This window comes from Macrobrachium rosenbergii, chromosome 19, assembly GCF_040412425.1.
Source record: "Macrobrachium rosenbergii isolate ZJJX-2024 chromosome 19, ASM4041242v1, whole genome shotgun sequence".
NCBI lineage: Eukaryota > Metazoa > Arthropoda > Malacostraca > Decapoda > Palaemonidae > Macrobrachium > Macrobrachium rosenbergii.
In genome coordinates, this window is record NC_089759.1 from 29,279,157 (window position 1) to 29,302,608 (window position 23,452).

General features: G+C 37.5%; 1 protein-coding gene across 29 annotated transcripts in view; it reads left to right on the forward strand.

The window, feature by feature from the left end:
* The window catches only part of Ptpmeg (protein tyrosine phosphatase Meg), a 445,326-nt gene that overhangs the window by 411,330 nt on the left and 10,544 nt on the right, over positions 1-23,452 (forward strand). For 18 of the 29 annotated variants that reach the window (XM_067121392.1, XM_067121403.1, XM_067121390.1 and 15 more), the window contains 2 exons: positions 2,443-2,625; positions 15,825-15,942. In XM_067121392.1, the coding sequence (XP_066977493.1) occupies positions 2,443-2,625; positions 15,825-15,942 (301 nt within the window). The remainder of the gene's footprint in view (positions 1-2,442; positions 2,626-15,824; positions 15,943-23,452) is intronic. The other 11 variants (XM_067121409.1, XM_067121413.1, XM_067121414.1 and 8 more) reach the window with 1 other exon arrangement.

Here is a 23,452-nt window from a genome sequence, read left to right on the forward strand (position 1 = left end):
TTCCGTAGATTTTAGAGGAACGCAAAGAACTTAAGTTATGGTCAGGAAACTGCTAAATTCAGTTGCACCTTACTAGATGGGACTATTCGTTTCATGGAGAAAGAAGCTTTATTTCACGTACAGCTTTGTGTTTCCCCATATTGAAAAATGTTAAATGGCTTGCATAAACTATTCAAGTGAAATTTGAGTGGGATGGATCTTGAACTCGAACATCCCTGGCGCACGGATGCTGTGCCATCCCAGATTTCGTTTCATGAAATTCCACCAACCCATATCAGGTTCGTTATAGTTCTTCAGTTTTAGTTTTCTGTAAAAGAAAATACTGAGATGGCTTTGTCTGTCCATCCGCACTTTTTCTGCCTGCCCTCAGATCTTAAAAACTACTGAGGCAAGAGGGCTGGAAATTAGTATGTTGATCATCCATCCTCCAGTCATTAAACTTACCAAATTGCAGCCCTCCAGCCTTAGTAGCTTTTATTTATTAAGGTCGAAGTCAGCGTCTGTCAGCGCTATAGGACAGGCCACCACCGGGCCGTGGCTGAAAGTTTTAAGGGCCGCGGCTCATACAGCATTGTACGCTGTACAGAAAACTCGATTGCGCAGAAGAAACTTCGGCGCAGTTTTTACTTGTTTTTATTTTCATTTACTTCGGCAGTATTTGAGGAATGGATCAGAATCTGCTACCCGTAATATTTATACAGAGAACTTTCATTAGAATAGTATTTTTTTCACGTAAGAATCCATCTTTAATTTCTGACGAAGCGTGTAAAAAATAAAATTCTTGTTTACAATATTTTTTTTTACTTTTCACGTTCATAAAAAGACCGTGATTATCAACATTTACTTTATTAAAGACGGAAGACATCTTTAAACATACAGATTCTTTTTTACACTGATTTAGAATAATCTAACGCAACCAGAAACCTTGATTTGTAGTAAACCAGAATTGAACGCCTATGTAGGTACCTACAAGATTCCTTGTGGAGAGGCTTAGATGCACGACCAAGGTCTAGAGATTATATACTCTAGGCCTTGGCTACGACGACTAGATTTTTTTATTGAGAGAGAGAGAGAAAAAGTATGCCAGTGTAACCATTGTAGAGTTACAGAATACCAAATTTGTTCAATCGCATATCATTGAATGCCTTAACATTGATTGGGGGTACTTTTGAATTTGTTCAAAAGAATCACTGAATTACCTCTGGCAGGGTCCTTGGCAGTGATTTTTTAGCGATGTATTTTGAAATGGACTTGAATAGTGCAAAATTTCTTTTAAGAAGGAATGCATATTTTATAAGAAGAATAGATAGATCCCCCATTGGTGAAGTCCTTAGCAAATCATTTTTATTGGTCATCGTAAACTTCAAGATATTTGACGAGTTGTCACCTGATAGCATAATTTTTCGGAGTTTCAATTGTTTTTTATGCTTGTGGTTGTGATTTGGCATATATATATATATATATATATATATATATATATATATATATATATATATATATATATATATATATATATATGTGTGTGTGTGTGTGTAAAATATATATATATATATATATATATATATATATATATATATATATATATATATATATATATATATATAATATATATATATATATATATATAATATATATATATATATATATATATATATATATATGTGTGTGTGTGTATTGTATGTATGTATTTTGGGATTGCCAAAGTTTCATATTACTGAGTTGGAATTATGATCTACGAAATGTACAAAGATACAATATAGTAAAACATCATATATTTTCTTCAGTTTTTTCTTTTAAGTCTTGTGTTCGTCGTCTTGTAAAAGCATTTTAACGTTGTTTCGAAGGGACATATGACTTTGGTATTTTAGAAGTGAAGTGTGACTGACTAGCAGAAATTTTTCTTGTACAATGTATTTTTGTGTTGATACTTAAGGTATGAAATTGCTTTCATTTCCGTAAACATTAAGGAGTTATTTCTTGATCGGATCTATTCCCAAATAGTAAGAGAATAGACTTTATATAATACTGCAAAGCCTCTGATTTCTTTTTAACAGTCTTGTTGCACTTGTAGGAAAGGGCACCATTTGAGAGCTTATGTTGATGGAACTGCATTTGCTTATAAATGTTATTTAAATAAGTATTATAATCGTCATATTGAACACTGCTTGACATGGTGTTGGTTGCACACTATTGACTATGCTTTTTTGGTCTTTTTCTCTCTCCTTGCCCTTCCCCCTCCCCTGCCCTGCCCTGCCCCTTCCAAATCTACGTTGCTGCTGCTGCTGCTGCTGCTACTGGTGGTTCTTCCGCTGCCTGGGTGGTGATGGCGATGGCTGGTGGGGACCCATGCATTGAATGACGGCTGTTCCGTTGTGGTGGTCGGCATGAATGATGCGCACTGCCCTACAACCCACAACCGAACATTGTCCGAAATGCACGTAGCCCGGAGGTAGCGATGAAAGCGCCCACGGCCTGGTCACCATCCGGATGAAGCCGGACGATGCGGGGAAGTTCGGTTTCAACGTCAAGGGCGGCGCTGACCAGAACCTACCTGTCCTGGTGTCGCGTGTCGCGCCCAACACCCCCGCCGACAGATGCTACCCGCGGCTCAACGAGGGAGACCAGGTAAGGCCTTCACTTAGGATTGATAGTGTGTATGTTTCTGTGTTTGTGTCGGAGGCGGGGTTTAGAAGCATGGCCAGCGTATTAAGATACAGGAGGGTAATCACCACGCAAGTAATGCACGATTCAATGCATGACTGTTGTCAAGTATTATCAGGTAAGGTATGTTGGTCATTCTGCATTAGTCGCGTGTGGTGTGTTTTCTCTGTTGCCAGATATTGCACTCTCATTGTCACCCGCAACATGTACAAGCGTCGTGTAGCCTTGACCTTGAAGGATGCTGTAATCTACAAGTCTAATCCTTTTTATACCACAGCATTATCGCTTCATCGGTACCATTGTGTAGGTAACCCGGTTGTAAGGAGAAGCAAAAGCACTGAATTTTCCCAAATGATTAAAAAAAGACACAAGCATTTTTATCAGTTGAAATTTGTATCTGGAAGTGAGTTGATTTTGTTTTGATAGGTGTAAATGCAAATGCTCTTAATGGTTGGGAAAATTTTAGTTATTGCCATCGAGTTTGCTTACGAAGCGGAATTTTGGCAAGGGCTTTCTTTCCAAACATTTCTCTAGTAGTTTATTCTTACGTAAAGTGCATGTTGATTTGACAAACTTAAACTGCCAATATAGCATTTATCTGGAAATTGCAACTGCTCTGTTATGTTGATCTAAGGTAATGGCTCTTTTGGTCGTCAATTATGAAGGTTTCTGCATCGGTTGATTTATTATATATATTTTTTTCTAAGTGGGCTTGACATTATAGGGAAGGTTGCCAGCCGCCGAATTAATGGCATTTTATTGCGTTCTGATGAATAATATATATATATATATATATATATATATATATATATATATATATATATATATATATAATGATAATAATGATGAATTTGTAGAAAAAATCGTCAAATCTTCTTTGGATAATATAGGAACGATGGTTCAATGCATGTTGGCACAATCATGAAATACGATTATTTTCTAGGGAGTTAAGCAGTTAGTACTTTTGAATGGAAATAAAATCTTTTCCTTTACCTACTACCCTTTAATTCGTGCTCATTTGTATCATGGAAACACCGTAGGGTTTTCCGTGAAGCCAGTGACTTAACTGGATCACACCGTATACCAGAATCCCGTAGAGTTTAAATCTATTGTTACAATAACTTCTGTACAATACACATTGCAGTCACAGTAATCGTTACGGTATCTTATTCATCATCGCGTGGCATTTGACCTTTCCCTAAGTCGTTGTATAGTTGTGAAAACTTAGAAGAACTTCTATCCTTTTATGATAAAGCTTTAATCATATGCGTGCGGTAGTTTGTTTTCTGGTCCATGCCCGAAGTAAACAAGATAGAGCAACTAATAAAGTATTATGTTTGAACTTTCTGAACGCAAGTGTTTGACAAACATACAAAATAGATGGTCACTTACCCGTGCTCACTAATTGCAAAGGCCAGATTAAACCTAATCCTAGTAGTCCAACGGTATCATGATAATCCAAACTTCTCTTTACTTTACATATTCTGCATTTCACCAAAGAAATGCATGTCGTTAAAACTCTCTCTCTCTCTCTCTCTCTCTCTCTCTCTCTCTCTCTCTCTCTCTCTCTCTCTCTCTCTCTCTCTCTCTCTCGTATCCAGTTCACATGACGGATCTGATATTGCTTTTTAATAACTAATAGAAATAATGAAGGAGCCCACACTTGCTGGCAGTCTCATTTTGTATTGCATTAATGTTGTCGTTCTTATTTTAACAGCAGCACATGCTTACCCGAAACCGTTCTTACAACGTTTCTTCATTTAAGTAACATTTCTACATTTGCGGCTGTAATTGGTCGTTCAGAAATATTCCAGTCCTTTTTTTTAATATCCTCTTTGTACCATCATTTCTTTTGCTTGAAACTGGCTTCTCCATTAGTCTTTTAAGAATGCAGTGTTTTTTTTTTTTGGAATTAATCGCCAGAAGGTTGGTGCTGTAGCTATTGTTTTCACCATAGCTTGCTATGGTCTTTGGTTTGAGGACCTATATTTATGTAGTTTTTAATTTATTTTTTAGACTTATACTTTAAGGAAGACCCGCATTCGGTTTGATTATATAAAAGAATTAATATTATATATATATATATATATATATATATATATATATATATATATACATACATTTATATACATATATATACGTATTATATATAATTTGTTTAATGTATTTTATTTTTATGTGCGGAATTATTCTTAACATTATATCACTCCATCGCTTTTTAACTTTTCATATAATACCTTTTGTAAAGAAAAAAAAAAACAACAAACTAGTAGGTTCCATTGTGTACTTGTTTTTTTTTCTCTCTCTCTTCTAAAGCAGATTTTTATTTTCATCGTATGAACAGTGAATTACTGAACATGTGAACAAACAAGTTCGTTGTTTTTACAGTATGCTGATATAAATGAATGCATCGTATTTGCAAGTATAAATTTGTTGCCATTTTGCTGAATGACGGGTCTCTTAACACGTGTACAGAAAGGGGGCTCTGTTGTCTCATACAGAAGCAAAATTAACGCACTCACACAAGCACAGGAAGAATATTAACAAGGGAAGCCTGTGCTGTGTTTTCACATGGTGATAGAGCTTGCGTTTGTTATATATATATATATATATATATATATATATATATATATATATATATATATATATATATATATATATATATATATATATATATATATATATATATATATATATATATATATCATATCATAATTTCATAATTACAAACAGACATAATACACTACCGTGCCTTAATTGATATACTAAAGTAAAGTATATACCAAATACTCTTTACCTGCCGTGAAGAAGAGATATTGCAAAAGTACTTATGACCTTGAATATTGATTCATGACGTACGTTCTTGAATATAGACAGAAATTTAAGGGCAGCTTAGCAGGTGGAAATTATAAAGCTAAATGGTTGTATTAGATGCAGGCTAACTTTGGGAAAGAAGCATGTCCACAGGTCGCCAAGGAACCTGAAAATTTCGATAGAAATTCGAATCTTCTGCTAGCAAGATGTCGCTGTTGTGTCTTCAGGAACCATTAGTACCCATGGCATGCATGTCAGTCTTCCGTCTAACAATCCTGTCTTCCCGCATATCTTCTCCATCTCGTCTGACACACCACGTTCCCTCTGACTCTCTTGCCTCCGGAGACTTTGGAGTTTGTCCGTTATCTGTCTTTTGTCTTTGTGAAATTATGTCTGTCAGTCACAACATCTTCACATTTTCGACCTAGATCACTTCCCGCCAAGCATAGCACAAAGCGTCCAGCGCCCAATATTGGGCACCAGTAGAGGTCCAACGTTTTACTTGGGAATGTTACGGAAATATCCAAAGGAATGTTACGGAAATATTCAGAGGAATATTACGGAAATATCCAAAGGAATGTTACGGAAATATCCAAGGGAATATTAAGGAAATATCCAAAGGAATATTTAGGAAGTATCCAAAGGAATGTTACGGAAATATTCAAAGGAATGTTACGGAAATATCCAAAGGAATATTACGGAAATATCCAAAGGAATGTTACGGAAATATCCAAAGGAATATTACGGAAATATCCAAAGGAATGTTACGGAAATATCCAAAGGAATATTACGGAAATATCCAAAGGAATGTTACTGAAATATCCAAAGGAATATTACGGAAATATCCAAAGGAAAATCCAAAGGAATGTTACGGAAATATCCAGAGGAAATATATGTTACGGAAATATCCAAAGGAAAACGGAAATATCCAAAGGAATATTACGGAAATATCCAGAGGAAAATGAATATTACGGAAATATCCAAAGGAATAAGGAAATATCCAAAGGAATGTTACGGAAATATCCAAAGGAATATTACGGAAATATCCAAAGGAATATTACTGAAATATCCAAAGGAATATTACGGAAATATACAAAGGAATGTTACGGAAATATCCAAAGGAATATTACGGAAATATCCAAAGGAATGTTACGGAAATATCCAAAGGAATGTTACCGAAAGTCCATTAAAGTGACTCAAATTAGCACAAAACACGAACCTTTTGTTTTCCTCTGGTGTTGATCACACTTAGCAGATTCTTAAGAATAGTGCAGAAGAGGTCTGTCAGCCTTCTCTCTCCCTTTTTTTTTCCCAAAGAGTATTATCTTTGCTTTTCGACTGTCATCCATTCTTAGAACGTGGCCTTTCTATCCGATGGTTACTCAGATAATGTCCGGATAAGGGTAGTGATGATAGTGGGATAGCGAATTGCCAAGTCATTGAGGAATGTAGCTTGATACCAGTTACTCAAGTCATGTGTAGTGTTGACCTGACACTGTTTTCGAGCTAATGTTATGTTCTCCTATGCTGTTCGACCAATGGAGAATTTAATTACGTAATACAAATTTTTTTATCGTGTTACACGTTCGTAACTATTTTTAGTCTATAGTTTAATGTGAAAGTTTAAGGAATAACGCTTGATTTCACTCAAGCCTTGAGGTTTTCAGTGCTAAGTGAAATACACTGAAAGAGCGATGTTTTTTTTTCTTCTTTTTGAACTTGCATAGTTTGGTGTAAAGGAAATTGACACTTGGAATACTATATTAGATGAATTATTCTGAAAGATTTTGAATCTGCGTTCAGAGACCAATGGTTAAAGTAACAGAGACTACTTTGGGTTGGTGGAGAACTAATTGTTTACTGATTTTTTCCTAAATGCTGTTGGGGATATTGAAGAGAAACAGAGAGCTAGCTAAAAATGAGTGTCCTCTTATCAGTGGATCATTATTGTGATAACTAAAATGTTCAGTACTTTTATTGATTGAAAATTTAATTTTAAATAGATTACTTAAATGGGAAAAGAAATTGATCCACCATTCCATTATTAAGAAAGGTTATTGGGCCAAGATGGTGAAGGAGGACAGAAGGGAGAAATGCTTCGAATGCTTCCTGTCTGAAGGAATGTTTATGAAAGTTACCTAAGACGGGGACTCAGTGTACCGTAGGTTGAGATTACTTGACTTCCAGGCAGCATTAGCTAAGCCGTGAGATTTGAAATGACAATTGCTTTACTTCCTGTTCCAAGTAAGGGAAATAACATATTGGCTGGGCCTGGGTTGACAACTGAAAGTCATTTGCAGGTAAAGGGCTGTTGTTCTGATGAAAATGAATAGAGCGTTTCCTCATATAGCGTGTTTAAAAAGGTAATCGCTTTCATCTTAGAATATTTAAAGACAGTTTCAGAAGTTTTAATAAGGTTTTAACGTTCCTATTAGTGTTGCAGTAATCGTAATCAGTCTTCTGATAAATTTGATTTAGCAATGGATAATATTTGGTTGGAGTTCCTTACTGCATGCCACATGTCATAAAGACTCTTCTTTATGCTTCGTATATTCATTTTACCCTTGACGTCATTTAGTCATTCAGGTCATGAACGTATTAATAGGGAAGTACTTAGAGAGCGCACGAGAGGAAAGTGGGAAATGGTTAACAGTGACAGTCTGTTTGGCTTCCTACGTCATTTCCTTACCGAGAAGGACGCTTGTATTCCTGGCGCCTGGCTCTTTTCTTCTCTTTCTTCCTCGTTGCATTCTGTCAGCGCTAGACAGGGAACGTGTTTTGTTGTAGATTTTAGCTTTTTTTATTTATTATGATTAAGAGTACTCAGAGATTATATTCAATTTATAATTGTTTCGATTATTTTCATTTTGAGTTTAGTGTATTTTATGTGCGCTGTGTGCAAAAAAAAAAAAAACTCTTCCTCAATACCGACCACGTTATGTCTGAAACGGGAAGTTTCATACTCGTCTACCTAGACGAAATGTGGGGCGAAAGTATATTTCACCGACAGATACTGCTTGCAAAAACGTCCCGTAGCATCAGTATGTCACTGAATGCCAGATGTTAAAATAAAATGTTAGGAACTTTGGAAATTCACATAATCAGATTTTTCGAATGAAATGTCTTGTTATGCCTCATGTGATTCAGCAGTGACAAGCATTGTGGATAGTTTACCCACTGATGGCCGGTAGTGACACTGGTCAGCATCTTCACCGTAAGCAAAGGATATTTTAAATGGAAAATGAGTAAGTCGTGCAGTTTCTGTATTCAACACGTCTTAAGCTTTTTCTCAAATTTATAATCACCATTTGTAAGTTTTTAAACATTTAATTTCGAGTTAGACCTTAGCACTGGACAACTTATATAGTAGATTCGTGTCTATAATTTTTCACCGCCTAAGTTGTGTTTGTTGCACAAATAACGCAATTTTGGAAAACTCAGAGGTTTTGTAAACGTAGCATTTTCATTTGGCCGTAGTTGTGGGTTGCAGGTTAATTAGGAATCAGTTTCAGTAGCCGTGATCTCTTCGGATGATTCCACAACTGATAAAATGAGATCTCCCAATATTCCGTCGACTGATGTTACTCGGGGCTTTATTATACCAAGTCGATGGCAGTACTAGGAAGAGGAAGACCCAGTGAGCCCAGCAGTTTGTCGAAAGTTAGATTAGATTTTACTTTTTAGACTTTACTTTTTACATTTATATTCTGGTTCATGAGTACCTGCGTCTTTTAAGTTTATAACGAAATACTTCCAGGTACGCAGTGTACCTCATCCGTGGTATTATGTAGTTAAGTTTGCATAATTTCCGGTTTAAATATGATTGCCTCACACACACACACACACACACACACACACACACACACACACACACACACACACACACACGGGAAGGTGTTTAAGGGAGAATAATTCAGTTTTACTCTAAAGTTACTGGTTCAAGCAATACAGATTTTTAAATTGTGGACGTTATGCAAGAGTCCTCTCTCTCTCTCTCTCTCTCTCTCTCTCTCTCTCTCTCTCTCTCTCTCTCTCTGTATCCGTGTCTGTGTGTGTCCCTTTTGCGCAGAAGACTTACATAAACGGTCTCTTTTACGCACATTTTTGTTTGACGTCACCAACTCCACACAACGAACAAAGACCTGCTGTGATTCATTCCCCCTTCAGGCGACGGCCGCGAGGGAGCCGGAATGTTGATGCAATAACGGGGAGGAGGAGGAGAAGAAGAAGAACCATTTTTCAGGTGGAATGTATGTGTGTGTGTGTGACGTAATGTAAAATGGGTCACACCCGCTCTTCTCTTTTCTTCTCTCCCCCTCGCTCTTCCTTCGATGGCCATGCTTTTTTTTATCGGTTATTTCCTCTCCAGTTCGCTTATTTGCATGTTAAGTAATCATATATCAAGGAGCGGCATAACATATGAGACCTCAACTAAAACAACATCGTTCCTACGAGATTTCGTGGATTAAGGGTAAATCATCGTCAATTGGGTAAGGGTAGGGTAACCTTAGGTTAAGTTGGTTAGGTTAATTCTAAACGTGAATAGGTGTAGACACACTGATCTTTGAGAAAAGAATTGTCCTAACGTATATTTTAGTGGAAATAACATGATTTGAAAGTTACCATTCACCTGTAGCGTGTTTCTCCCATTTCATTGTACGCAGATATACGCTGTTGTGTAGGGAAAGGCTTCATATTGTTTATTCAACCCGAAAGAAATTTGCAGATCGAAATTCATAATTACACAACCTTTGGTCTACCTTCCTTCCACATTTCTGAAGGATCGTTTAATAAAGGACGCAACTCGTTTGTCGCTGCCGTCGAAAATTAATGTTATTGCAGTGCCAGTTTAAGGTTTCAGCTGCTTAATCGATCAGTCAGTCCTTTTGGTTTCAGCTGTTTAATAGATCAGTCAGTCCTTTTGGTTTCAGCTGTTTAATCGATCAGTCAGTCCTTTTGGTTTCAGCTGTTTAATTGCTGTCAGTCAGTCCTTTTGGTTTCAGCTGTTTAATCGCTGTCAGTCAGTCCTTTTGGTTTCAGCTGTTTAATCGCTCAGTCAGTCCTTTTCGTTTCAGCTGTTTAATCGCTGTCAGTCAGCCCTTTTGGTTTCAGCTGTTTAATCGCTCAGTCAGTCCTTTTGGTTTCAGCTATTTAATCGCTCAGTCAGTCCTTTTGATTTCAGCTGTTTAATCGCTCGGTCAGTCCTTTTTGTTTCAGGTGTTTAATCGCTCAGTCAGTCCTTTTTGTTTCAGGTGTTTAATCGCTCGGTCAGTCCTTTTTGTTTCAGCTGTTTAATCGCTCAGTCAGTCCTTTTGGTTTCAGGTGTTTAATCGCTCGGTCAGTCCTTTTTGTTTCAGCTGTTTAATCGCTCAGTCAGTCCTTTTGGTTTCAGGTGTTTAATCGCTCAGTCAGTCCTTTTGGTTTCAGCTGTTTAATCGCTCGGTCAGTCCTTTTGGTTTCAGGTGTTTAATCGCTCAGTCAGTCCTTTTGGTTTCAGCTGTTTAATCGCTCAGTCAGTCCTTTTGGTTTCAGCTGTTTAATCACTCAGTCAGTCCTTTTGGTTTCAGCTGTTTAATCGATCAGTCAGTCCTTTTGGTTTCAGCTGTTTAATCGATCAGTCAGTCCTTTTGGTTTCAGCTGTTTAATCGATCAGTCAGTCCTTTTGGTTTCAGCTGTTTAATCGATCAGTCAGTCCTTTTGGTTTCAGCTGTTTAATCGATCAGTCAGTCCTTTTGGTTTCAGCTGTTTAATCGATCAGTCAGTCCTTTTGGTTTCAGCTGTTTAATCGATCAGTCAGTCCTTTTGGTTTCAGCTGTTTAATCGATCAGTCAGTCCTTTTGGTTTCAGTTTCTGTTTAATCGATCAGTCAGTCCTTTTGGTTTCAGCTGTTTAATTGATCAGTCAGTCCTTTTGGTTTCAGCTGTTTAATCGCTCAGTCAGTCCTTTTGGTTTCAGCTGTTTAATTGATCAGTCAGTCCTTTTGGTTTCAGCTGTTTAATTGATCAGTCAGTCCTTTTTGTTTCAGCTGTTTAATCGATCAGTCAGTCCTTTTTGTTTCAGCTGTTTAATCGATCAGTCAGTCCTTTTTGTTTCAGGTGTTTAATCGCTGTCAGTCAGTCCTTTTTGTTTCAGCTGTTTAATCGCTGTCAGTCAGTCCTTTTTGTTTCAGCTGTTTAATCGCTCAGTCAGTCCTTTTGGTTTCAGCTGTTTAATCGCTCGGTCAGTCCTTTTTGTTTCAGCTGTTTAATCGCTCAGTCAGTCCTTTTTGTTTCAGGTGTTTAATCGCTCAGTCAGTCCTTTTTGTTTCAGCTGTTTAATCGCTCAGTCAGTCCTTTTGGTTTCAGCTGTTTAATCGCTCGGTCAGTCCTTTTGGTTTCAGCTGTTTAATCGCTTTTGTTTCGGTCAGTCCTTTTGTTTCAGCTGTTTAATCGCTCAGTCAGTCCTTTTTGTTTCAGGTGTTTAATTGCTCGGTCAGTCCTTTTTGTTTCAGGTGTTTAATCGCTCAGTCAGTCCTTTTGGTTTCAGCTGTTTAATCGATCGGTCAGTCCTTTTGGTTTCAGCTGTTTAATCGCTCGGTCAGTCCTTTTGGTTTCAGCTGTTTAATCGCTCGGTCAGTCCTTTTGGTTTCAGCTGTTTAATCGCTCGGTCAGTCCTTTTGGTTTCAGCTGTTTAATCGCTCAGTCAGTCCTTTTGGTTTCTGGTGTTTAATCGCTCAGTCAGTCCTTTTGGTTTCAGCTGTTTAATCGCTCGGTCAGTCCTTTTGGTTTCAGCTGTTTAATCGCTCAGTCAGTCCGTTTGGTTTCTGGTGTTTAATCGCTCAGTCAGTCCTTTTGGTTTCAGCTGTTTAATCGCTCAGTCAGTCCTTTTTGTTTCAGCTGTTTAATCGCTCAGTCAGTCCTTTTTTGTTTCAGGTGTTTAATCGCTCAGTCAGTCCTTTTGGTTTCAGGTGTTTAATCGCTCAGTCAGTGCTTTTGGTTTCAGGTGTTTAATCGCTCAGTCAGTCCTTTTTGTTTCAGCTGTTTAATCGCTCGGTCAGTCCTTTTTGTTTCAGCTGTTTAATCGCTCAGTCAGTCCTTTTGGTTTCAGCTGTTTAATCGCTCGGTCAGTCCTTTTGGTTTCAGCTGTTTAATCGCTCAGTCAGTCCTTTTTGTTTCAGCTGTTTAATCGCTCAGTCAGTCCTTTTGGTTTCAGCTGTTTAATCGCTCAGTCAGTCCTTTTGGTTTCAGCTGTTTAATCGCTCAGTCAGTCCTTTTGGTTTCAGCTGTTTAATCGCTCAGTCAGTCCTTTTGGTTTCAGGTGTTTAATCGCTCAGTCAGTCCTTTTTGTTTCAGGTGTTTAATCGCTCAGTCAGTCCTTTTGGTTTCAGCTGTTTAATCGCTCAGTCAGTCCTTTTGGTTTCAGCTGTTCAATCGCTCAGTCAGTCCTTTTGGTTTCAGCTAAGTAATCGATCAGTCAGTCCTCCTGGTTTCAGTTATTTAATCGATCAGTCAGTCCTTCTGGTTTCAGCTATTTAATCGATCAGTCAGTCCTTTTGGTTTCAGCTATTTAATCGATCAGTCAGTCCTGAACCACTCCTAAACTATGCGTCTCTCGGTTATAGATGCTTCGTCTCTCACAGAGTGACAGGGAGTGCTGAACAAAAAATCAGAATTCCTCACTTCTTCCCAATTTATTGCCTTTTCTCCTTCTTGAACGTTTTGAATAGGTTTCCTTTCGTGATGAGTTATAATGTTGTGAGCATTTTATTTAGTAATGAAAGTCATATGTTATGTTGCAATCAGTGTAATTCTAATTAGTTTTGTATTTATTTCCGCCAAAAATGAATCACCCAGCATGCAGTTTTGGTATGATATAAGGCATTGTTGCCAGTTAGATTTCGCAGTTATTAGCTGTAGATAGATGTAAAGGGATGCTTCTTGTATTACACGTTTGATTGTACTTGCAACTGTCCATCCTTGCAGTGACCTCTATAAAAAGCTTTGTTGTATGGAAATTTCAAAGCTCATTCTTTGCTATGCTTTCGAAAATCCATCTTTGCATTGTATCCTGCAAAAATCATCTTTTATAAAATCGAACATTGTATTCTGTTTTTACAAAGTCCATCTATGTATTGTCATGCAAAATTCATCTTTGTGTTGTGCCTTACTAAACTATCGTATTTTGGTTTTAAAAAATGTATTGTGCCGTACAAAACTCATTGTTGTATCATTCGTTGTAAAATCCACTGTTGTAATGTAACTCAGTTAATCTTGTGGCGAGTTGTCAAAATCCATTTTTGTATTGGGCTTTGATCCATCGCTGTATAACAACGCCATATCAAAAAACATCATTGCGTTGAATATTTTTCTCCTCGGAGAAAGCATCTGGTTATACGCTGTATAACAACGCCATACCAAAAAACATCATTTTGTTGAATATTTTTCTCCTCGGAGAAAGCATCTGGTCATAAGTCAAGAATGGTATTGGTTGCTGCACCCCATTGGTATTCTGTGACGTCACTCATTGATAAGTCAAAAGTTGTGCCTTTCCTACGTGATGTCAGGCGATGCTCCGCTGCTCCCTCTCCTTGTGGCTGGATCTAGTTGACGGGGGTTGAGGTGGCGGGGGGGTGTTTAAGGTTCCGTGCCCACCCTCCGTAGTTCCCATGCCCTTGAAGTGAGTCATCTACGAGACAACAATCGTACCCGTTTTTGGGATTTCACCCAAGAATGGGTAATCCTATCATATTTTAATGTTTGGGAAGTTTGGGTAATTCTCTTTTTCGCTAATGCAGATTTCTGCAAGCAATCTCTCTCTCTCTCTCTCTCTCTCTCTCTCTCTCTCTCTCTCTCTCTCTCTCTCTCTCTCTCTCTCTCTTTCTCAAGTACTTTACCTAAAAAAAAAAAAAATATATCCTGTAAGCTTTCACAAATAGAGTACTCGCCTGGTCATGTACACGAATCCCTTTCGTTAATCGCAGATCAAGTGAAGTTTCTTACTAATGGAATTACTGTATAATCATAAAGGTTATTTAGACATTCAAGCGGCGTTACTTAACACGGGGAAAGAGTAAAAGCACGAGGAGGGAGGCTGGGGTGCTCCGAGATGTGGGAGGGAGGGGCAGCTCGAAAGAATGCCACCCCGAACAGCCTTGCTGTCCCTGAGCTGTTCAGCTTTTAACCGGACACCGGATGGAGAGAGAGAGAGAGGAGAGAGAGAGAGAGAGAGAGAGAGAGAGAGAGAGAATATCTGATGAACTACTACAGCCAGCAGTAGGTGAGAATTATTTCCCTGTTTACCTCCTTTTTTTTTCCCAAATTTTGAGTTACGGTGTTATGCATTTTGTTAGTTTATTTAATCTCTTGTATGGTTTTATCTCTCTCTCTCTCTCTCTCTCTCTCTCTCTCTCTCTCTCTCTCTCTCTCTCTCTCTCCATCAGATGCAACCTATGACTTCAACTAACACCCAGGTATGCAATGCACTGCCTTGTTCAACAAGGACACTGGGTTCTACGGAAACACGCCTTATTTTAAAGTAAGTGCAGGGCGTGGGGGAGATCGACAGAAGGGGAGTGTAGGGTGGAGGTGAGTTGGGTGAGATTTGAGTGAATCATCATAAAAATAGACGGATGATTCAAGTTTCCAGGAATGAGTGGCGTGATGGGTAAGGGGGGAGGGGGTGGGCGTTCTTGTTCCTCTTACCCGTTCTCCGGATGTAAGGAAGACAGGCCTGGGCAGTGGGCACTGAAGGCAGAGCCGGTAGTAGCATCCGAACACTTGCTGAGACAACCAGCGTCAGTCAGCTTCTGCTGCTGCTGCTCGGGAGGGTACCTTCATCTCAGTCAGTTTGTCTTGATAGTGTTGTGCTTGGGCCTTGGGCTTTTGCGGGCTGAGGCCGCGGAGATTGTAGCCTGTTGGGCGTCATCGCTTGATCGAGTGTTGATTGCTTGGGACACAAGAGAAGAGACGTGTTTGTTTTTTGATCTTGGACTTTAACTGTGTTGGGTGTTGTTTTGCGAAATCGTTTGCGCTAATCCGAAAGTGAACTTGGAAGGTGATTAGGAACTTTGTTGTATATTAGAAGGCAACGGCGACTGGAGAAATGGTGGTGAGTATACGACTTTTCTCGTAAATTGCGGTTGAACAAGTTTATCTACACTGTCTGATATTGAATTACTTAGAAGTGATGCTGAATCATTTTAATGCAAAACCGCAATTTTAATCTGTTGCAAGTGATACTCGCTTTCAAAAATATACTATAAATACAACTTTTCGTCTTACAGAAACGAAAGCAAAAGGAAAGACGTGGGATGTTCGGCCGAAATTGACGTGTGATAGTAATCTATTGGTTTTTTCTTCCCCCAATTTCAGGTCCTCCTCATCAACGGGCGAGATGTGTCTGCCATGACCCATGAGCAGGTGGTTAATTTCATCCGTGCCTCAAGAGAATGTCATTCCGGAGAGCTCGTCTTAACCGTTAAACAAAATGGTGAGTAATATGTGTCTTTTTTTTTTTTTTTTTACGTCAGGTATCTTGCCCCACACACAATTTTAAACACGGCTCCCTCACTATTCAGCCCTAGAAGTTACTCAAAGGACTAAAAGGATGTGGAATCGTAAGCCTTTTAAGGAGAAATTCAAAGACTTAACTATTCTAAAACATTTATAATACTAAAGAAGTTATTCAAGAATACAGTGCTTGTAACTGGTTACTAAATGAGGACCGCTTGATGGATGAAAGAATAAACCCAGATATTACACACACACGCACACACACACACACACACACACACACACACACACACACACACACACACACACACACACAAGGACGCCCGTACATCCATATATGCAATAAATCAGTATCAGAACTTATATCTTCTTGTAAGTAAAATTGAAAACGTAATGATATTATTGTTCATGCATAGACACACGCATGTAATAGCGCAAGAGGTTACTCATTTAATACATTCTTCATTATTTCTTGGCCATTTTGTGGTCAAGCAAACTCAGTAATCATGACAAAAAAATAATTGCTTTCATTGCATTTAGATTTTCATCTTTTTTTCTGTGGCCATATTAAAATCTTAAGCATTATAATTCGCATATTATATATATATATATATATATATATATATATATATATATATATATATATATATATATATATATTGTTTTTAGATTTAACTGGTTTCCTAGAAACTGAAAATATAAAGAAAACATAAATTTGAAGTTTTGTTAGAAATTTTTTAAATTGGATTATATTGCATATTATTTGAATTAGATGTGAATATTTAAGAGGAATTTGCTTATTTACCAAACCTTGGTTACTTGAATACGGCAGTGTTCAGTAATGCCATTCGATTTTATTTTTTTTTTTTTTTTGTAGTTTGGTAATCTATACTGTTCCATTAGATGCATTTTATATGAAATAGTAACTTTCTGTTTAATTAGATGCATTTTATATGAAATAGTAACTTTCTGTTTAATACATAGATTTGAGTTAAAATAATTTTAAGTAAAAAGAGATTAATTATATAATTTTAAATGAATGTGAAACTAGGCCTAGTTAACCCTTCAAGAGTATGAATACGTGTACATTTTCTTACAAGGTAGAAAACGAGAATTCGAAGGTAATCTGTTGTATACTGTTTCAAGGTTATTTCATGCATTGGCCATTCACGTTAGACTTCATTTTATGGTGTGATTATTAGTTTTATTGACATTAAAATCATTTAGAAATTAAGGGTAGGCACAAAATGAAAATTTGGCATGAAATTTTTATTTTAGAATATATGCCCCTCCAAATATTAATGGTCATAGCCATTACTGCCAAGATTCATGTCAGAAATATTGATTTTCTGCGCTGGGTGGAATGTTACCAAATATTCCGGAGACCGATGAATAGACCCTCGGTTCCATATTTTATGTTCTCGTGGGTATTTGAAGAGTTCCATGGATGGAATGTTGATGAAAACGCGGCATATCAAAAGTTCATGTTCATGTACGTTTTATTTCGAGAGCTATTTCCCCCGTTAAATCTTTTACGCACACACACACACACACACACACACACACACCCCTCTTGTAAGGGGAGTAAAACTAGTGTTTCTCCCGAGAAGGAATTTGAAACAAAATCGAACATAAAAATAAAATTCACAGTCATATGATATCAAGCGAGTAGACAGATACACTGTATATACATTAAATATTATATATTAAATATTATATATATATATATATATATATATATATATATATATATATATATATATATATATATATATATATATATTATTTTCACCGTCTTTTAGAATGAGGTTACTAGCCTCATGACCTTCTCACCTTGGTTGCGACACAAGTAGACTAACGACTAGATGCATAATTCACTGTTTAGGTGAACAGAGAACTTGACGGAACGTGCCAGAGCCGTTCCGACTTGCTCGAGAATCGAACGGAACCTTTCGGTGGGAAATGAACCTCCTAATCACTGAATATAGCTAGTCGGGTAAACAGTTCTGACTAGCTTAGGTTAGCATGGTCACATGGCAGGTTTCGTTTCATTAAACAGTAAAAGTATCATTCACGCTTCAGTGGTTTTCTGCTATGCTATGCTCTCTCTCTCTCTCTCTCTCTCTCTCTCTCTCTCTCTCTCTCTCTCTCTCTCTCTCTCTCTCTCTCTCTCTCTCTCTCTCTCTCCGTTTTCCTTTACAATTTATGGAGGTACCCAGACGGCAATTAGACAGTCACTGAATATAAATTTATGTCTGTCTCTTGATCATAAGCATATGTGACGGATTGCAAAATATTGTATATTAGTATACGTTGGGAACAAGGTCATGTTTAGCTACTGATTATTGCTTAAAGCAATGGCACGTGTACTTCGTTAATATTAATCTATCTCTCTCTCTCTCTCTCTCTCTCTCTCTCTCTCTCTCTCTCTCTCTCTCTCTGTATGTGTGTGCGCGTTCGTGTATGCTTGGTGTAACCTTAAATTCAAGATTTTCAGTTATTTTATCTGGAGAGTATAAATATCGCGTCACTTACCAGAAAGTAATTTGGTTATATTAGGTATACGGTATTAGCGTTTTATATTATTTGTATTGTACACTTTGTTAGTAGAAATTTTAAATGTTGATTGATGCTAGAAACTGTTTTATCTGAGACGGATTGTTGTATTAGTCTCTCTCTCTCTCTCTCTCTCTCTCTCTCTCTCTCTCTCTCTCTCTCTCTCTCTCTCTCTCTTATACATACATACATGCATCCACAAATCAGATTACATTCAGGTCGTATTTTATTTGTGTTTCTGTTTCATTACCCTAAAAAATTTCAAGTTTTTGACATCTGAGCGCCTGACTGAATAACTCGAATGTATAGGTATCAGGGAAAACTTGAATTATTTGTCCATCTGTGAATATTACAGTCAGGAAGTGTAGTAACTTTATATCTCTGTGGAATACCCAAAGAGTTGAAAAGTTTATCTGGACCTTCTAAACAAGTGCGATACGAAGAAACTGCGAAGTTACGTGACACATTTCAGGGCTTGTGTTTTTTTATCTCGTTTCTTATCAGCATTTGCTGATATCATTTGCCCCTTTGGAGAAGATTGCCCCTCTCTCAGACTGATTCTCACTGGTGTTTCTTGAGAGAGAGAGAGAGAGAGAGAGACTGCGTTGGAGGTGAAAAATTATTTCCTCAAGTCCCTTCCATTCTTAGTTATGTCATTATTGTACACAATTTTGTTCTCTTACTGATGAATTTGATCTCTGCTGTGATCATCAACAGTCCATTGACAACCAGGTACATCGGTCACTGCTAAAGTTAACGAAGGCATACCGAATCACCATCCAATACTGTTACTTTCTAGGCCCGGGTCTGGGATGCGAAAGTGGTATCATTGCACCGCGTAGGCAAGGCTCTGTGATAAGGACGTTGAATAGATCCAGTCTTTGAGCCATTTATGGCTACTGTTATTATCTTCTTCCGTCTGTACTCGCATCGTAGCGGAGATGGTAACGTTTGTCTTACAACTAAGTAAACATGCGTTCGATGTCAGCGTGAATATGTACCTGCTTAATCACTGTTGCGGGTCATAGAGAGAGAGAGAGAGAGAGAGAGAGAGAGGGGGGGTATAAACTATAATTAACAGAAGTAATCAGTAGTCCTTCATATAATTTGAAACAGAGGCCTCAGGTCTCACCTGGAGGGTATTTAACAATTCACTAGACCGAGTTCTTGGCTATTAAGTGCAGACGTTTGGTCTGCTGATAGGATGTCTTTTATACAGACAATCATTTTTATGAAATTAAAGTTGAAATATATAGTAATTCACAGTGGAATCCTCTGCATTTTAGTTTACTGTAGTTGTAATCGTCGTGTAGTCATCTTAGAGTTTTATTTTTTGTCGCTTGGTTGATGGTGGTTGGTTTAGATTAAGCCGAAATTATGCCAGCTGTCACCTTGCAGTAGAAGGTCTTATGTGAACCACTGGGCTCTACCTATCCTACAAACAAAGACTGCAATGTTACTGTTGAGCTAAACTTTCTTTGTGATAGTTGAGGAGTGGCCTCCAGCACCTGCTTGAAACATTTTGCCCTTCCCGATAACAGAGATTACGTGTTTTTACTTATTCTAGTGAAGGTGAAAATTGTACCTTCTGCTGCATATCAAAACTTACATAAAAATTGAAAGAAAAATTTCGCTCTTTGTCAGTGTAGATTATAATCCTATTATATATTCTCATGCACGTAAAATAAGTTTACTGTATAAAAAAGCTTCAGTGATCAGTTAGGTCTGAGGCATTAATAGAATAGATATATAAAAGTCTGAACTTGAATACACTGCTAATATTGTATTGAATACAAGTTTCAGATTCAAGATTATTTCTCAAACGCTTTCCTATCAGAAAGTGGTTGTCTGGGTACTGGATCCGTAAATAGGGCCTAAATTGTACAGTAACTGTAGAGTGGAATACAAACGTAAACAGGCATGTAGTCTGCATGTATAATGACGCCAGTAATATTCAGTATATTCAGAAGCAAGTCTGTCTTTCCCATTTAAGTCAGACTCTACACCTTTGTTTTCTTTCCGCTTTTTCACTGTTATGTTGAATAGTTTGCGAAGTCTGGGTATTATGTTAGCAGGCTCAGGTCAGTGGTATCTCCTGCGACCTTCCACTGCGGTGGACCCGAATCCACTTCCTGTTCAAGTCCTTTGTAGTTTTTCCACTGTCCCCGTGAATTTATGGGCATACGTATGGTCCGTCTCCAGGGCATTGTGTGCTTGTTTGGTAACATGTCCTTTACATCTGCTGCTGCTTTAGTGACCTTTATTCTTTTTTTAATAATCACAAGAATATATATCTCTGTTCCGCTTGGTAATTGTTATATCGGAATGGAAAGCATTAAGATGCACTTAAGTTTAAAGGAAATGACCCGGACAGTTAACTACGGAGTAATGAGAAGACAACCGACCATCAACAACTATCTGGGGCAATATTAGCGTCCCTAGTGATAAGAGAAAATTGAGTGAGAGGTGGTTCCTAGTGACAGGTATCATGCGTTAACAAAGGTGTCCAAAATTTAAAGTTCATAGTAGTAGAAAGGTAGTTTTTATGACTAATACTTAAGCTAGTTTATATACTGAGCTTAAAAGTAGCTATTAGTGGAAGGATACTGTAGCGAAGAGTGAAGGGAAGGTTAATGTACCGGACACATAAGCATTTAACAATGAAGGCATTGTAGAGGCTTTACATAATCCACCAAAAGTGGGGCTGAACTCATTCTTGTAACTTGGTTTTTAAATTAGTATTTATGTATGGCCGTGGGGCTTGGTCCTTTAACAAAATTTTGCTGTGCAGCTGGGATCGATTGCATATTCAAAGCTAAGACTGTTAGGAGTGGCAGCCTTATATAATAAAAAAAAAAATGCCAAGGGAACGGATAACTTGGCCCCTTTCAAGGAAGAGGGGAAAACCGAGCTGCCTCAAAGGTTGGACCTGTTGTCCAAGATTTGACGTAAGCCAAAGGATTTCAAATGCTCAAAAAGGAGTTGAGCGACTTGAATTTAGTGAGATAAGGAAGCTTATTGTAATCCTAAGATAAGGATAAAATGTAGATATGGCGACAGCATTTTTATGGAAATGGCTCTTAAGATCCTAACGTTAATCACTTTGCATTTATATGTAATTATAGAAATTAAGAGGTAATCGGGCTTTTCTAGTAATCGCTCATGTTTCTTAATAAGACATTTATTATATTTTTGGTAAAAAAAGTGTCGATGAATCCTATCAGAGCGTATAAGTGATCGGATATTATATTTTTAGTAAAAAAAAGTGTCGATGAATCCTATCAGAGCGTATAAGTGATCGAATATATATATATATATATATATATATATATATATATATATATATATATATATATATATATATATATATATATATGTATGTATATATATACACATATATACATATATATATAGTGTGTGTGTATTTTATATATAAATAACATTTTTACTCACATACATACACACACCTGTTTATGAAATTATTACGTGATAATGCGCTTAATGTTGGTTTCCGTTGTGGGGTTTCATTTGCAGAGCTTCTTGTTTCATGACAGTTTGCATTGAACATTCCACGTTGAACAGGTTATTCTTTGAAAACGGTCCTTCACTGCTTATATGGGGAAATATTGTCCGGTTTTTTTAATCACCGTGCTTGTGTGATTATCATGTGCACGATGTGTATGTATTTTGTCAGTACGTATATTATAATCTGGCTGGTGCGAGGAGTATGGTGTTCTTGTGAAGTGAATTGTAGTAGATGCTTGTAGAATTGTGCTAGTCTCGTAAATCTATACAAGATTATGCAACTTTAGGTAAGTAAAGATACACGTAGTCGTTTCACAGATGCCGTTATTTGTTGTAATTAATTATTCATGAATTCCGAATAGATGAAGACAAAGATAACTCTTGGTATAACTAACGAACTTCCCACGACCTCCACGTGTGTCTGAAATTTTCTTGTGTTATCTTGCTTTTTGATACTGTGATTGCCTCTCTTAATCACCCACTGTCTGTCTTCTCTGAGGCCAAGGCTGGGGAGGTGTTGTAAATGATATGCTGCTTGCGTCAGTTCGTGGTTTTATGACGAGCAGCCTTGCTTTGATTTGCCTCAATGCGAAATTGACACGTTGGGTTAATTATGATTTTCGATTTGACTTTCGCCCAGAAATATTCAGGCTTTTTTTTTCCGTATCACTCAAGGCGAAGTAATTGTTGAACATGAGGCAATGTTTGGTTCAAGACTACATTATATATATACATATACATACATACATATATATACAGTATGTATATATATATATATGTGTGTGTGTGTGTGTGTGTGTGTGTGTATGTTAGTTACAGAGAGTGTTTACCCACTTCCGGCGCGTTCTGTAGGCACGTGCAAGGAAAACGACCGTAAGAAAAGAATGTTTCTCGCATAGAAGTACATTCCAGAATCCCAGGAAATGCCTTAGCATGAGTGTTATTGGTGTGTAGGCAAGGACCAGCCATGAGGGACTTAACGTTTCAATGAAAAGTACCAAAACAGACGCCAGTTAGGGGAGACTGTACATTAGTATAGAGACTAGAAATGACCTAGTCCCGTGACCTGATGAGATCATGACAAGAATCTTGTTAGAAAAATACCAGTGATAAAAAGATAAATATCTTTATTGGCTGTTTATTACACATTAGCCTTGTATCTAAACCCCCCCTAGCTCAGTGTAATCCCTTCTCTTCCGCAGAACTTAGATATACCAGGAATTCTTGACGTTTAATGGTTTTTCATTCATCAACCTAATTCCACACTTCCTTCCCACGTCTTTCTGCGTATTTCGTGTCTGGTGTATCGTCTAGTTTAGAGAGAAGAAGGAGTAAATCTTGATGAATATCCTTGGATTGTGACTGAGAGATGTAACAAAAAAGGAATGCAAAATCTAGATTCCCAT